The sequence below is a fragment of the Talpa europaea genome, assembly GCF_964194135.1.
Source record: "Talpa europaea genome assembly, chromosome: 10".
Classification (NCBI taxonomy): domain Eukaryota; kingdom Metazoa; phylum Chordata; class Mammalia; order Eulipotyphla; family Talpidae; genus Talpa; species Talpa europaea.
In genome coordinates this window covers 17,644,213-17,661,355 of record NC_140077.1, presented here as the reverse complement: position 1 = coordinate 17,661,355, position 17,143 = coordinate 17,644,213, and the positions used below count along the sequence as shown (strand labels likewise).

General features: G+C 39.9%; 1 protein-coding gene across 1 annotated transcript in view; it reads left to right on the top strand.

Moving 5' to 3' along the window:
* Positions 1-12,862, top strand: part of CFAP58 (cilia and flagella associated protein 58) — a gene marked incomplete at both ends in the record, with an annotated part of 84,425 nt that extends 71,563 nt beyond the window's left edge. The window contains 3 exons of the mRNA XM_084244557.1: positions 7,758-7,877; positions 8,967-9,100; positions 12,751-12,862. Coding sequence (XP_084100683.1) covers positions 7,758-7,877; positions 8,967-9,100; positions 12,751-12,862 — 366 coding nt within the window. The remainder of the gene's footprint in view (positions 1-7,757; positions 7,878-8,966; positions 9,101-12,750) is intronic.
* Positions 12,863-17,143: the final 4,281 nt, after the last annotated feature.

The window sequence follows — 17,143 nt, the reverse complement described above, 5'->3', positions numbered from 1 at the left end:
AAGGTGTCTTTACTTGTTACCTACTTCTCTCTTATAAATTACCAGTCACTTAGTGGTTTAAAACAACAGACAGTATCTCATAATTTCAGGAATCTGGGTATAGCTTTGCTGGGTCCTGGCTTGACCACACTAAGCAATGACAGGGATGCAGATAAGTGGGGATTTTTGTACACCACTCTGGAAGATAACTTTACACTGTCTTACTAAGTTGTATATCCAGGTATCTTTAAGAAGGAGCAATTCCACCTCTAGGCCTACAACCTGGAAAGACTTGTATGTGTGAACTAGGGAACATGCTTAAGAATGCTCATAGCAACATTGTTCATAAAGACAAAACCCTAGAAACAACTCAAATGCCCACTGACAGGAGAATGAGTAAATTATGAAATTCTCACCTAAAAGAATGTCAAATGATCTGCATGAAGAGAAACACACAAGGATAATAATCAATCTTAGAACCATCCTGTTGAGAAAAACAAACTAGTAAAAGAAAACTTGGGCTATATTTTTATAAAACGCAAAGCAAAGCAAAATTACATAATGGACAGATGATGAAACTATAAGAAAAAAATCAAAGTGATAATAAAAAAATCAAAGTGACAAAAAATCAGAGTAATGTTTATGGTGGCAGTTATATGGTACAGGGATGGGATGGATAAAGGAACACACAGATAACTTCTAAGTGTTAACAGTTTCTATTTAGAAGTTGGTTGATGACTTGATAAATAATGACCATTCATTTCATTATTATGCCTATAGTTGTATATACTATATAAATTCTTTTTATATAATAAAAACTTAAGATATTGTACTGCAGAAGTCAGATATGTGAAGAAAACTAAATCATACTATAATATGATGTTGTTTACATAAAAACCTAATCATTTAAATGGCCAGTTATTTGTTCCAGTAAATAGTACATTATTTTACTTAAAATTTAATTTTAGAATTATAGGGAAAATTTATTTTTATGAATTTTTGATCAGTTTTTCAAGGGAAAATTATCCAAACTTTTCCCCTTACTATTTATTACAAAAATTGGTCACCAAATTTCAGTGGATTAACATTAAGAGGCGTTATCTGTCAATTTTCTTCTTTCAGTAGTGATATTTCTTTCACTAATTCATAATTTAAGTGTCATTGCTGCTATTACTACACCCATCAAGAACCATCTGAAATACTTTCTACGGTACAACCAATGGCCTGCTTCTCTTATCTTTGAACCTATCCTCAAACTACAGTCTTTTCTTAGTACCTCTTTGGGGACCTGGTATTATTTTCTTCTTTTATGACTTAGTTATTTTTCCCCTTCAAGTAAATTCCTTGAGGTTTTGGACCTTACTTATCTTTGCATAAAACCAGCCCCATTCTACATTTCATGCTGGTGCTACATAAAAATCAAGTTGGCTTGAAATTTTCTAGACCTGTTTTTTTTTTTTTTTACAGGTTTTTGGAAACATCAACACTCTCATCACTTACTATGTGAATATTCTTTACATACTTGAAATTGCTGGGTTAGGTGCAAAGCTAAAACAAGCACAGTGTGGTGATACTGAAGCTCAGACTAGTCTAGACAATTATTTACTGTTTATGGCGTTTTACCAACATAGATTTGCATTTGGAAATAAAATCTCTTGTAAAAAAAAGAGCTCTCAAGAAAGTTTGTGTTGCTTATATGAGAAAGCAACAGAAGCATTTTTCCCACTGAGGCAAAAATGGTGAAGGTTAGTGCATGCAAATTTCACATATGCCTCATGAGACACTTAATCATCTATATCTGAAGATGAGAACCACTGTGTAACCAAGTAGTTCCTGCTCAGAAGGAACTCAGCTGTGTAATTCTGTTTCATCCCCAAATTCAGCATCTCCCATCCTCTCCAGGGGGCTTTACCATTTCATGACATCATAAACAAGATAGGTCCAGAGTTCAGTTTTGCTGACATTTTCGTTATAAAGCTAATAAACAAGAAAACCCCAAGGTATCAGCCATTATTTTTTCCTTTTCTAAGGCTAGATAGAAGTATAATGTGTTTACAGTTTCTAATTTATTTTCCTACTAACAAAAATAGGCATTTCTAGATAAATTTTGCAGGTTGCCTTTTTATATAGAGGGAAGTAATTTTGCTTAAAATTTTAAATCTGGCTCTAGTCTTTAGTTCAGAAGTATGGATGGAGGCAGGGGGATGGAAAAAGGATTGGAACCAAGCAAAGAGGAAAAATATTTTGGATATTTTTAATGATAGAAAAAGAGTTATGTGTGCAATTAGAATTTCTGTTTAAGGAGGCTGCTCAAAAAGCCAATACATTGTTCAGTTGAGGATTGTAGTTTAAGAGTTACGCTTGCATTTTTGTACTTAGGTGTATCAGTGAGTACATGCACTACAAGTAGCGTTTACAGAGCTAATTAATTTGAATTCATTTGCAAGTCTTATGAATTAAAAAAAACATTTGAAACCACTTGCGTGATCAGAAAACCACTATACACATTTAACTAAGAGATCAAGGTTGTGCATCAAGCAATTTCCTGAGTTATACACAATATGCACAATAAAGAAATTTAGCTCAAAGTCACGAAACTTAGAGCACTGGCTCAGTAGTGTGAATTAAACAAGTTCTACTCACCCAAAGATGTTACCCAATGATCTAATTCAAAGGAAAGTTCTCAACATAAATATATCCTACCTTTGTTGATTTCACTGCTAAAATATGTTAGGCATGGTCTGCTGACAATATGATGTGAAAGTAACAAAATTATGGAGCATCTAGAATGAGCAGAGTACAGTGGTAGGAGATGAAGGAAATAGAGAAATAGAGACAGATCCATGTGGTTCTGACCTTAAAGGTTCTTGATTCAATTGGAGAGAAAGAGTGAATTCTAAATAATTAAATAACTAAAGTAAAAAAATGGTGTCTTATGACATTCAGAAAAGATATATATATATATATATATATATATATATATATATATATATATCTATCTTCCATGAAGTGGGGTCTCTTAAAAGTAGTGGTTTTGGGATTTAAAGAAAAATCAACTCTATCTTGAACCCAGCTGGGCAAACTAGAGTGAAGACAACACGGTGTCTTTCTCCTTGGTGTAGTGGTATCTGAAAGTCTGAGTGGGTGGCTTTCCCCTGGTGGGCATAGATAAGATGTCTTTGCATCAGGAGGAGAACTGCCTGTTTCAAATGAGTTATTTAGTTCACAAGGTGAGGCAATATTCCCAGCGCTCGCCCAAGCAAATTGATGAATCGAGGGTGAGCCGAGTCAACGCACTGGCATTCACCAAACATAGATTCAGATTAAAACAGAATAAATTAGTTCCTCTTAGCTTGCCTCGAGTGGGTGAGCTGAGGAAGAAGAGGTGGTGAGGTGCACACTGAATGTGAGCTACCTTCTGTTTTCAGCCGAGGATGCAAAGCAAAAGATGGAATATAAACCGACAGTGAAGATGAAATTGTAGCTTGGTGGGGAAAGGAGTTCTGAGAGCAACTCAATTTCTTCCTCAGAATTGTACCAGAATAGCACCAACTCTTATTTGCATAGACTGTTCTGGATGTAGACTTTTAATTTATTGTCAGATAAAATACAAATACCTGAAGTCTGAGGGATTCCATAGCTGGAGGTTCCGATATGGGTTTCAGACTGTCACCATATAATGACAGCATTATATGGAGCTAAGACTGTAATTAATTCCTCACCACTCTACTCAGCCAGTATTGACAATGAGCCATGCTGTTATCTAGCATAGCTTGGCAGAGACTCTTGAAACAAAAGAATCCATAACCACATCTGACAGTCTGTCCAGCTGAGAGAATGGGGTGTCTAGGAAGAGGGCATCGTTTGAAGGATGGACATAGTATGGTTAATGCTCACAAAACAAGCTCGGCCAAAGAGAAAGCTAGTCTCTTGGTGCTAATAGTCTAGCTTTTTTTTTTTGTTTTTGTTTATTCAGTATAATTGTTCATAAAATAATTTGGTGAGGCATGCTACAAAATAATGTTGATGTGCGTTAGGAACAAACTTTGAATAAAGAAATGCCAACCTAAAGATGCAATCTTTTGTTGGTAGGGAAATAATAAACTATTTATGATTTTCTTATGATGTTTCATTGACATATGGTGCTTCTAACCCAGTGACAAATTAATTGACTGGGTTTAAAAGGAAATGGATGCAATTTAATGAAGAAGGACAGGATATGTATTACAAGGCAGCTGGTTCTGCCACTGCTGGCTTATGGAGACAATATACATTGGACAGCTAATGAGTCTCTGTTGCATAAGATAGATTCTCTTTATAATAGAATTGCACGCTTTGTCTCTAAATGGGGTTATTATACACACCATTGCACAATGTTTGAAGAGCTTGCTTGGCCCGTGTAGAGGGTTAGGAGAGAAATAAATTGAAAAACAATCGTACTTAAGACCTTCAATCCATCAAACACTCCATATTTATCTAAATTACTAGCACGTCCTCCCAAAATACAAATCTGTATGATACACATGGCTGGAATGTTAATGCTGACTGGTCTTCGTTTTGGCTTTATCAGTTAGGTTTTCTGGTATACACATGGACCAAAGCCCATGCACCTTGAAGCCTGACTAGGCATTTCAAGCAATGACTCCACTCCCTTTCCCTCTGCTCTTCATACTGCCACTGTCTTAGTCCCTGAAGTTTCATTTGGTATTCTTTCCACCCACCACGAATGTGCATGCATCACTTGTCCTGAGTTATTTAACTCTCAGAACTTTTTGACTTTGAATATGCCCACAGTTTTCATGGTAATTCACTCCTTTTTTCACTTTTCTCCACACTGTGGATCCTTACTGTTCAGTCGCTCAATTGTCCTTTAGAATAAATCCATTTCAATTCATTTTGCAGCCTTGAAAGAAAAACCCAGGAGTGAGAGGAGGAGGCAGGAAGTGGCAACATTGTTGGCACAGTGCATGAGGATTTCATGGGCAGGGCTTAGTGAGATGGTGAAGGACAGGAGAGAGAGAGCGGTGTTGTCCTCTCACCTCTGACACCCTCTCACCTGGCTTTCACCTCCTGGCCCCATTCTTCTGTTGATGTGATCATGTATCCTTTAGGAATCATATAGCTCAGTTTGATCCAGATTTTTTTTAGGGCTACAATGCGTCTTCATGTCAGTGGAGGTGTGGCTGGGAATGGTGACTCTTGAGTGTGTCCTGACTACACAGGCTTTTGACTTGTCCAGGAACTTTGGCTGCACCATCCATTTGGCTTGCCCTTGGGATTCTCACCTTTGGTGAGATAACTGTTGGCTTCTTCCACACTTCTCTTCTGTGTCACTCTCCTCCCTCCTTACCGGGAGCAGTGGAAAAGAATTACATCTGTGAAACATTTAGTTTCTAAGAGGGTCTTTTCATTTTAAGCCATTATCACCAATCAGATGACTCCCTCTTCGTGGTGTTGGGCTTCTTTACCGCTCAAGTCTGCCCATCTTCTGGTGGAGACAGAGGTGAGCGGAGAGAAATGGACAAAATAGTTCCATGAGCTGCTCCTCATATTTATTACCCTCTCCAAATTGAATCTTGAAGCCTTGTCAGAAGTGTTATTTTTCCAACAGAGCAGGCGTTAAGTGGCTATAGAAAATAAACTCACCACCTGATATCTTTCTCATTGCTTGCTACATCCATTTACTGGGAAGATTATATTGTAAGGTGTGACAGGAGGTGTTCCACAGCAGAGGAGAATCACCACTTTGTAATTCTATTTGTTCAAACTACTTTTGTGCGGGCCTTCTGATTTCCTTGTCTTTTATGGAATTATTTCCTAAGTAGGGAGTACTTTTTGATATGAGTTTCTCCGGAAACTTCTTTCATCTGACTAATTTTTAAATCGTGTACACACTTTTGCATCAAGTCAAGCCATGTCGTTTGTAATAAAATTTCCACAGTTTGGCCAGGGGAAAGGAAAAGCTAGAACAAATGGTAACAATGACCCATTAATGGTGTTTCTTTTGCCTATTTTTTTAAATGACTAGTATGTTCTCTGGCAAAAACAGATTATTTGATGACAGTGCTGCAAATACTTAGCTCCAGGCAAAAATTAGTTTCCATTTGACTGGATGTTTCATTTAATGAGAGAGCTTTTACTTATATCTGTTTTTTCCCTTTAACATAATTACCTTAAGGAAATAAATATGTACAAAGACAAATGAGTAGACACACTAGTTATCAATGTTTGTTCAAATTATTGCAGTTCAGGGAAAAATGGGAATCTAGACTTGAGATGCCCTAGAAATAAATCTTTGCTTGTAGGTAATAGCTTTAGTTCAAGGATCTGAAAACACGTTATAAGCAATTAAACTTCAGAGTACAAATGGGAATTCTACATTGTTTATTGGTTAGATTAAGCTACGGAATTATGATTTAGGTTGGGGTCTTAGGAAGTCTTTTAGTTCTACAAATCTGCATAGTCCTTCTTCTGGATATTCATCTGTTTACTCAACTGTTTCCAGATCTTTTATTCCTGTCATATTTGTTAGAAGATTCACTTTCTTTACTTTGGTCCTCTGACTTGCTCTTCAACCTCTGTGACTTTTGCTCCCCAAATGTTACGGTGCTTTCTAAGGTCAGTGGTGCCCTCCTGTAGCCCATCCCAAAGGCTGTTCTCAGCCCCCCTCGCGATACTTGTCTCTACCCCACTTGATATCACTGGCCACCCAAATATTCCCCTCTTTTATTTATTTTATTTATTTTTTAAAGATTTATGTATTTATTTATACAAGCACTGGGTACAGTCAGAGGCGTGGGAGCGTGAGAGAATTCACCAGAGCCAGAGCGGGGAGCAGAACAGGCAGACTGACGAAGTACACTGCTGAGGGGAGCAGTGGGCGGCAGGAGGGGTCTGTGCGCCATGTGGCCGGGGATCGAACTGGTGCTGCAGAGGCTGCGGGCAACCTAGCGCTCAACCGCTGCACCACTGGGGAGGCCTACATTCCCCACTTTTAAATGTCTGCCTATTCTTGGTTTGGAGGACATTCACTTACTTTCCCTCATCCTCTTTCTCTAATTGCTCTTTCCTTCCCTACTGCTTTCATGCTGGTTCCCCCAAAAAGCTGGTTGCCCCGTCTCTCCTCCCCCAACACCTCCCTGGCTGATGGATCTTCTCTCATGGTTTAAGCCATGTCCTGCCTCTAACTCCAGCTTGCTCCTCAGTTCTCAGCTCCAGAACCACGTTTTAAACTCCTCTTCCAGAACCCCTACTGGACCTCAACACAACGTATCCCACACCTGCTTGTCACCAGAAGTGAGCACAGTCCCGGCAGCCTCCTTTTCTGGCCTCCTTTTCTGCCTCCTTTTCTGGCCTCCCTGCGTCCAATAGTCATTGGGCTCCTGCTTCTTCATCCTCATCCATCTGCTCTTTCACCAGACCCCACTGACTCTACCTCAGAGATGTTTTCACATCAACCTGCTTCCCATTGCAGTTGCCTTAGGTCCAGCTTTCTCCATCTCCTGCTTGTCCTGGCATCCTAAGCAGGGTCCTCATTCTCTTCTCTGGTTTCCTTCTGGAGTTCGTTCTCTAAACAGACCAGGTAGATGGACACTTTCTCTTCCTCATTTGTCTTCTGGGCACCTCCTAGGCCCTTGGCCGGGATTGGTTTGATGCGCATCTGAACGAATGAATGAATCTACAGGTAATGTAATGAGTGTGGAGCTGACCCATCTGTTAAAGGCACTTTGCTCGTCTAGATGGGGCTGTTTATCTCCACCTTGGTGTCTCTCCACCAGGAAAAGGAGAAACTGTATGTGGAACTAAAGCACATCCTGGCCCGGCAGCCTGGCCCTGAGGCTGTGGAACAGCTACAGATCTACCGCCACACGCTGCGGGAGAAGACCAAGCAGCTGAAAGTAAGCAAGCGCCCCTGCTGCTTCCTGGGCTGAGAATAGCTGCACTCTGGGGAGCACACCTGGACAATGAGCCGGTCTCCCAAATGCCATCCTTGTTACCTTTCTTAGATAAAGCCCCAGTCCCAAGAGGAAGAGGGCAAACTTCTGAGCTACCCCCTGTTGTGGGGCCACTAGACCCCTTCATTCTCCACACCCCAAAAAGGGAGAGGAGCAAGTGAGGAAAGGGATGGGGAGAAGACGATGCCTTGGAGTGGAAATGAGGGGCCCTGGGCTTGTGTGGCCCCTTTCAAGATGATGGGGAAGGATATTTTAATACCACTGCCCACCGACGCGGACCACTTTGTGGGATACACCTCACTTTGGCATGCTTTCCATGTTTTGTTCAGAGGAGTGAGCGCCCACCCTCCTTGTCCACCCTGAGGCCATCCCCTGGGCACGACGATGTACCAGGTGGCTCATCAGGCACCGATGACAGCCGCTCATCTGCACTTGACTCTCCTGTGCACGGGATAGTGCCCTGTTTCTTAGAGGGGCATGTCCCAGGGCTGAAGTACAGAAAGCAGCTGTGCACAGGCCCCAAGGGCACTGTAGAGAGGAGGTAGGCATTTAGCACCACAGCCTCCAGACATGCCGTCTCTCACCATGAAATTGAATCTCTAGGTGGTGGCGGCGGCAGGATGATTCCAGAACACATTTTACCTTAATCCTCAAATGAATCGTGCTCCCTCGCGATGTCTTGAGTCCTTTTTAAAAGTCTTCGAAAGCAATTTCAGACTGTCTGGGAGTTTTTCTGTCTCTATTTACATTCCTTGAAACAGTCATACCACTCGCATATGTGCTGCCTGGTCCGAGTTCTCCTGTGCAGAGGAATGAGTGTTCACCTGTCACTGGATTGTGAGCCTTCAACTAGGCTTTTACCTGGACACAGAGCTTGAGCCAATTAAAACATTCAGATTAGCTATTAGACCTGGCGATAGTTTTGCAGCTATAACCCCACTGAGATAAATGGAAGATTAAAAAGAATTTTTGAGAAAAGGATATGGTCCCGGTGTGTCTCCTCTGTTAATGCTGTCTTATTTGCTATGTTAGGTTTTGTCTTCAGAACTGAATATGTATGAATCACAGAGCCAAGAATACAAGTATGAAATCGAGAAACTTACCAACGAACTGATGAATTTAAAGAAGAAGTACCTTGCTCAGAAACGCAAGGAACACGATCAGAGGTAAGATAGTTAAATGCTCTGATTTTGTTGCGCCTCTGACCTGCTGAGAAGGATGGACGTGGTACATAGTCGGAGTCCCATATTGCCCTTGGATAAAGCAAGGGCAGTGGCACAAATGGCATTTATTAGTTCGTATCAGAGCAAGATACGTGTCTTGTCTGGAACGGCGGCTCACTTTAGGAACCTATCAGGGGTCTTTTCATATCTGAAAAGGCTGGTGGGCCTCACGTGCAGCAGGGGGAATATGTTTGCAAGTGATGTTCACAAGCAGCCGTGTATGGGCTGAAGCATATTCACATTTAAAACCACAGGTAATTTTCCTAAGAGATCTGTTCTTTCTAATCATGCAGCTGTGCCACCTCCATTACAAGCGGTTCATGAATAATTTTCACCTGTTTTAGATAAATTCTCTCTGGGTTCTGTCCTTGTCTAGTCATAAACTTCAGTGTCTGCTCTGGGATCTCAACCTGAGATCTTACTCTTCTAGGAGAAGAGTAAGATACTATGCACATACTATGTTGACATTTGGGCTTCCTGTGGAGAATAAATATTTTCTTCACTGGGTTTTCATCATTTGTCTAATCTCAGGGTGAGCAAGTGGGCCCAGGTAAATCAGTAGGTTTGAACTTTGGTTAGCCTCATGGCAAATTCATCGAGTTTTATTTTTGTAGTCATTTGTGTTATGGGCTGCAAGTCAAGTTTGCTATTTCATGCACACGGACATTTCAGAGACGTGGTGAAAGATGGTTTAAATGTTTCCGCATTATGATTCACGAGTGGCAAATAGCTATTTAAAGTGTCCGGATGCAAATTCATTTGCCAGTAAAAATCTACCCTTCTTGTAAATTAGAACATCTTACTCTTGGTGGAATAAACCACCGCAGAAAATTATAGCTAATTTAGGTGAGTCTTTTAGATGAGTATGCCTCAATATGTGGGTCTAGCAACTGCCTGATTCTGAATCGCTGGTGAGATTTATTAAACATGAAGAATCCCAGGGCCCCATTTCCAGATATTTCCAGATATTTGCAATCAGCAGGCTCTGGATGGGTCTCTGAAATCTGCAGGCTCATTTCCCCTCAAGTGATTTCCATTCATGCTGAAGTTTGAGAACCACCGATACCTGCGATATGAATTAAGTGAGTGGAAACACTACTGGTTTCTTTTACAATAGAACACCAACATTGTGCTTCTAAAATGTCAGCGTGGCTGGTTCCACATGAAACAAGCTGTCTAGCTCAGTGATCTTGAAGCTTTCGACTACATACCCTTACCCATAAAACATTTTGAACTTTCAGACTGCCCCCTCTATTGTCTAAAAAATCTCTATTTTAGAATAATTTTTTACCTACAATATATTTTAATTTATAAATTATATGCAAATGTTATTACTATGCATAATTATTATTAAGTGAGACTTTTAATTTTTAAAGGTACAAATATAAACAGAAAGTCTAATATCTCTGTCTACCCCCCAAACCCACCCTGCTGTGGGTCTTCTCACTTGTCTTCTAGACTTCATGGACTCCATTTTGGAGACCTGTAACAAACAGTGAGCTTGGCTACAGAGTTAATTAGCTTTCTAGAGTTGAAAGCTAATTGAAAGCCAGTTGAAAGCTAGTTGAAAGCTTTCTAGAGTTGGCTTCCCTGCCTTGGCCTGGGGTTGGACCTAGTCTCCTCGGACCTAGTGGATCTCCCAAGTGTTGGGGAAGCAGAGAGCATGCTGAGCAACAGAGGGTGTGCTTTCCAATCCCAATGGCCCACCCTCTGGTACTGCACTGTCCCAGCCACATGCCATTCATGGCTATTTACATTTCAGTGAATCTCAATTATCGAATTAAAACATCAGTTCTTCAGTTGCACTAGTCACACTGTGAGTGCTTGAGAGCCACACATGGCTTGTGAACTCCAAGTTGAGCAGCCCAGAGCAAGAGCTTTTCCTTCATTGTGGAAAGTTCTATTGGATAGTGCTGCTCTAGAATCTTTGTCTTACCTGTCCTCCTCTTGTCCTTAAATGCTCATCACTCATAGCCACTCTGATCTGATTAGGGTTTCGTTGGTGGTTCCATTTAGTTGGGGGCCCATAAGCTGGAGGTAGACAGAGTGATGAGTTCATGGGAGATGAGCAAAGGAAAAAAAAAAAGATGAAGGTGCTGAAGGAAAATATGCAGAGGCAAGAACAAAAGTGCTGAGATGGTTTAGACTGCAAGGAAGAAGGCTGAAGGGAGTCATTATAATGGTCTATAAATACATTAAAAAGATAATATAAAGGAGGCATTATTCCCATTAGTCAGCTTAGACCAAGCCAGAAGCATTAAGCTTAAGTTCCTTCAGAGAGGAAAATTTAGGTTATTTCAGGCAAGAGAGGCCAGGGGGAGGAGGGAAACACCACCCGCATCTAAGACAGTCAGGAGGTGGACAAGTTGCCAAAGTACTTGAAGGAATCCTCTTTGTTGGATCTACTCAAGGCTAAAGCTTTTGTCCTATTTATGGAGGATTTTTTTTTTTTTTTAAATAATGTAATCAATTCGGCCAAGAGACAGCTGGATTGATTAACCAATCCTCTACAGGTCCTTTCCAAATGGAATAATTTAGAATAATCTCTGTGAATGTTCCCCCCACCCCCGAAACGCTCTTTATAAAATAACTCTGATCATTTTTACCTTTTTACCTTCTTTTGTTTTTCTCAAATACCCTTCTTACCACACTCTAGTCCCACCCGCTTGCCCCCTGCCCCCTGCCAAGGGCCCCCAGATGGCTCAGAGTCTGCAGTGCCAGTCAGATTTTTTCCCATAAAGCAGAATTCATTCCCTAAGGTAAATCATTCCTAGTTGTCAACTCTAATTGGTTTCAGTCTTAGTAATTTGCTTAAGTTTTATTTTTAAAAAAGGATTACAAAGTTGTTCTCTATGAGATCTCTAGTTACATAATAGGTAATTTGTGTCCTTTTGAAGTACCTCAGCAGGCAACCTCTCTCTCTCTCTCTCTCTCTCTCTCTCTCTCTCTCTCTCTCTCTCTCTCAGTATAAGGGAAATCTATATAGGAGATACACTTTAGATTTTAGGGTAGAATTCCCCTTATCTGTTGGCAAAAGTACTAGCTTTTTTATCTTTACCAGCTGTTTTTCATATCTTAAATTATTTCTAATAATAGCTGCTGCTTGTACAAAGTGAGAGGAAAATTTGTATTTTATAAATGTCCAACTTTAATTAAGATACCTTATGTGTGGTAAATATTTATAAGTTTCCACTGGGACTTTGGAATATAAAAGTTGATAAATGATGAATTAGTCATTATAATTGAGCCAAGAGAAAGATTACTCTAACTGATCTTTGGAGCCAAACAAGTATTTTGTAAACGAGGAAGATGATCACAAGTCAGCAGCCTCAAGTCCATAGTATCTGGTTTATAATGAGCTCGGCTGTCCCTATTTAGATCAACGTTAGGAGGACACATTTAATTGTATTTTTCCCTAATTCTATGTGTTATCATTGAACACCTAATTGGATTTAAACAACCAACTTATCTAAAACTGGAAGCTTTAATCAAAGAAGTTTTCCGTGGCTAACTTACCCCAGGAATTAGGGTACATCAAACTTAGAAGAGGAAAAAGATGTTAAGGGAGCTGACTTTCGCCAATTCTCTTACAGAAATAAGGACAGAATATCCATGGATAATTCCTTCTCAGTGTCCAGACCAGCTGGTCCCCGTTTTACTGGAGGTGGATTTCCCCTCACCAGGCCATCCAAGGTCAAGTCCTAACTTGAAGCTGCTGACTGGGTCCAATTGAACAACTCATGAAATTCACAGTCTGGGACATGTGGCAGAATCGCTTTCAAATCTCTTGGATCATATTTAGGGAAATCAGCACTTGATGCCCCAGGATGGAAAGAAATGTGGAGCCATCATAGTAATGTACATATAAGAGTCTGAATAATGATGTTCTACTTGGTCCACATGGATATTAACAGATTGTAATTACATCTATTCAATTAGGCTGACCCATTGCATGAAGCAGATCTTTAGTTACCACCACGTTGATGGATCTGAAATGCACCCCATCTAGACATTCCATGTGGACAAAGCTTTGGATCTTAATTTCTCTACTATAGACATTGGTACACTTGAAAGATTTTACTGTTAAAACATAATTTTGAATGCAATGTATTCTTATTAATGAGAATCTATTTTAATTATTCCTCATTAATAAGTAATTGCATGAGATAAGCAAGAAGGACAAATTCTCAAGTATTTAAAAAGTGTTTTGAGAATGATTTTTATGTGGAATCTTTTTTAGGTCTGGGGTGTGAATATCTATACCAAAGAGAAACATACTAATAAATACTTCATCATAAAAAATAAAAAAGAGCCTTTGTAGAGATTTTGCTCTTTGCTTTGGTAGAATACATAATTAAAATTTAAAGCTACTGTGAGGAGTGTTTAACACAAAGATTTGATGCAGAGGAACCAAAACTATAAAATGAGGATACTGTCATTTCTAGGACTCACTTTGGAGAACAGAAGTACATTGGGCAAGAAACTGTTGGCTTCTAGACCACCAGCCAGCAGTTAGAACCCTGAAATTCATCGTGTTGTCTTTTGTTGAAACCACCATCAAGTGGGCATCGGTTTGAAGTTCGCTTGTTAATTGTGTCCATTTAGTGATGCCATGTGGGGATGCCATCTCTCTCGTAATAATTAGACATCTGTCATTTTTAAAATGTCATTGAGAAGTAGCTCAGGGATGATCAAGGATAATCTCTGCAGACCATTCCTTTGTGCTCTGTGACTGAGTTTCCCATTGTGGGAAGCAGGAGATGCAGTGACCACTAGGTTTATTTGGGTTCAGAGAGGTGGGATTCTCCAGGGATCTTCTACAGGTTTAAACCTTCTCAGTTCACTGCCAGAAGCAGCCCAAAGCAAGGATCACCATGAAAGTGATTGGTTATGGAGCGATCGCAGGAAAACCAGCAAGAGGACAAAACTGGGACAAGGAAAGGAAGGGAGGACCAACCCTTGGTCAAGTTTCATGGTGGCTGGATCTCGTGGGGGGCTCTGGAGACCTCAGGGTTGCCCCCCTTGCGAGTGAGGGAGCTGGGGTGTTTATATCTCCCATGCTGTCAGTCAGAGGTCAAGGACTGCTCTGGGGGTATCCTCCAGGGTGTCTCTGATTGCAGGCGGAGCGGGATCTGGCAGCCTGGGGGGAAGCCCTCTCACAAAGACATTGCAAGTGCTGACTACGAGAACTACAGAAGTGATTCGGGGAAATGGCCCGGGCAGCATTATCCTCTGTGGCTTCTCCAGTGGGAGAAACACAGATGAAAATTGACCTGTGTGGACGGTGACCTGTGGTGAGGTGATTGTCAGCACACAGATAGGGGTCTAGAGGAAGGGCTTGTATCCTAGGGAATTTAGAGAGCACTTTAAATCTCAAGAATCACAGCGGAGCCTTTTACGTTTCTGAAAATCACTGATATTTTCCCTCAGAATCAACCACACATTTTTAAGACAAAAGATTTGCAGTTAAGGTAAAACAGTTGTGATGCATACCCAACACTGACACTTTCCCGTCCATTCAGTGCAGCTTGAAGCACAGCCATTGCCAACTTCGTCCTGAGTCCTAGACTTTATAGGCACTTCACTTTTCTAGGGCGCTTGGGTCTGTGATTCTCACTCTCCCAATATGATAGACTCTGGAGTCACATCCCATTTATCATAACGATGGGTTGTGTTAAGGATCAAATGAATTAACACATGTAAGCTTTAGGACAAGATCAGGCACATAATAAATGTTCAGTAAATATCTGCCATTATAATTACTACATAAGCGATACCTACTGTTTTGAAATTAGAAAATAAAAGTTGTTACCTAATACTTTATTACATCAGCTGTAAAAGTGAGTCTAATCTTCATTCAGAGGATGGAAGACACTAAAATATCTGGGTGAAGTTGGATCGGGTAATGCAATTTATAATTGGATGACTTGTAGAAATGCCATATGGGGTATCTCATGAAAACTTCTGTGTATTTTTTCTTGTAATTGACATCAGGGGACAGATCCTTCACTTTCTGAAGTCAGAACTTCCAGAGGGAAAGAGCTGCCACCTTCTTGAAATGGAATGGAACGGGGCATCAGCCTCTGCAGCTGTGGGCTCTGGTTGCTGACATGCAGCTCTGTAGACTCAGTGCAATTCTGTTCAAGGGGGGGAGTGAATTAAGGCCAGTAGAGGTAGAAGACACTGAACTGTCTCTCATTTACTGCACATCCTGTGAGCCCAGGGTATTATAAGCAATAACTATTTAGGTGCAGGTGTTAGCACTGGAGCCACAGTACAAAAATGAGCTGTTAAATACACAGAGATTTGCAAATCATTAAAGATAACTGTGAACTCACAGTGGGTCGAGGTACTTTTAAAATCACAAATTTAAGCTGTATTGTAAAGCAGCATTAGGAGATCGTACAGTAGCATCCTTTTACCCTGGGGTTTTCGGAGTTTCAAAAAGGAGTCATGTTGCTCTACCAGCCATTGACTCTCGGCTGGGCTGATGGGAACTGGTGTGGTTTCTCTGTTGATAGAGAGAGACATGATAAAGGGGACTCCCCTGTCATTATTTGCTGGTCATAGCTTCTCAGCAATTGCTCTTACAGTCCGGTTTTTATTGTGCTTACCTCTGAAGAAATTGCTCAGAGCAAAGGTTTGTTGCTGTGATAAGCCATGAAGACGGCTACTCAGGCTAATAGGAAAAGGCAGCAACTCTCCTTGTCATGGGGCACCATTTTGCTATAAAAATTTATCCAAGGTTGATAATTATCATTTGATTTCCTGGCTTACTAAACCAGAACCCGAAGTTCAATGTAGGCCAAAATGCTCATTGGAAAATATTATATAATGAATTTTGAGCAGTATGTCATTGCAGACCTGGATAATTTGAGGAAAGATACTGTTTCTCAAACATAATCAATTATATGGAGATGTAGTTGGAACAGGGACAAAGAGAGGACATTTTTCAACATTAAACGGTAAAATAGTTTAAAAATATATCTCACTATTTTCTTTGTAGTAGATGGAAAATGTTTTTATGGCAACGTCCATTTTTAACTTCTAATTCAATGCTGTTTTAGTACACCATTTCTCATATCTATTATTTAAAAGTTCCATTAGGGTTTTGAGACCCATTAGAATTTTATAACAGTGTGAAATGTGATATCAACAGTGTGCCATTTTTCTTTTTTATAATTAAAAATAGATTTTCACCTCTTATTTTAAAGTACCTGACTAAAAATATGGATAGAAATTTAAGAAACACAGATGCAATAAAAAAAAAAAGGATATGAATAATCCCACTGGTAACTATTACCAATCCCTATTGGTAATTGTTGTCTCTCTGGGCTATCACTTGGAACTTTTCACCCTTGTGAAAAGGGTGTGCCAATGCTTCATGCCCATGATTTGTTCTGATTGATTGGTACTTATAATTTCCCAATTATTAAGTGTTTCAAATATCATCTTTGAAATACAACCATTTTATAATTTTTCTGTGTATCTTTCTGGACATTTACAAAAAATATACATAGATATATTTGGTTTTTAACAATCAAAGATATAACTGAGGTGTAATTTACATATGATAATAGCATATTTTAAGTACAATTTGATAGTTCTGATAAATACTTAAGCCCAAGAAACCACTGCCATAGTCACCATCCTCCCAAAAATGTCTTTATGCCCCTTGGCCGTCAATATCCCTAGCCCTCATCTAATTCAAGCAATGATGGAATGATGGATCTGTTTATCATTTTATGTTATTAGTATTTTATTCTTTAGAATTTCATATAAATGGAATCATACAATTTGTTCTTTTTTTGTGCCTAGCTCCCATTTTTCCCCCATGTAGTATAATGTTTTCTTGAGATTCAACCGTGTTATATGCATCGGCAATTTATTTTATTGCCAAGTAATATTTCATGATACTAACATAACACAATTTGTTTCTTGATTTACTTGATGAGAAATCAAGTTGTTTTCAGCGCTTAGACATTA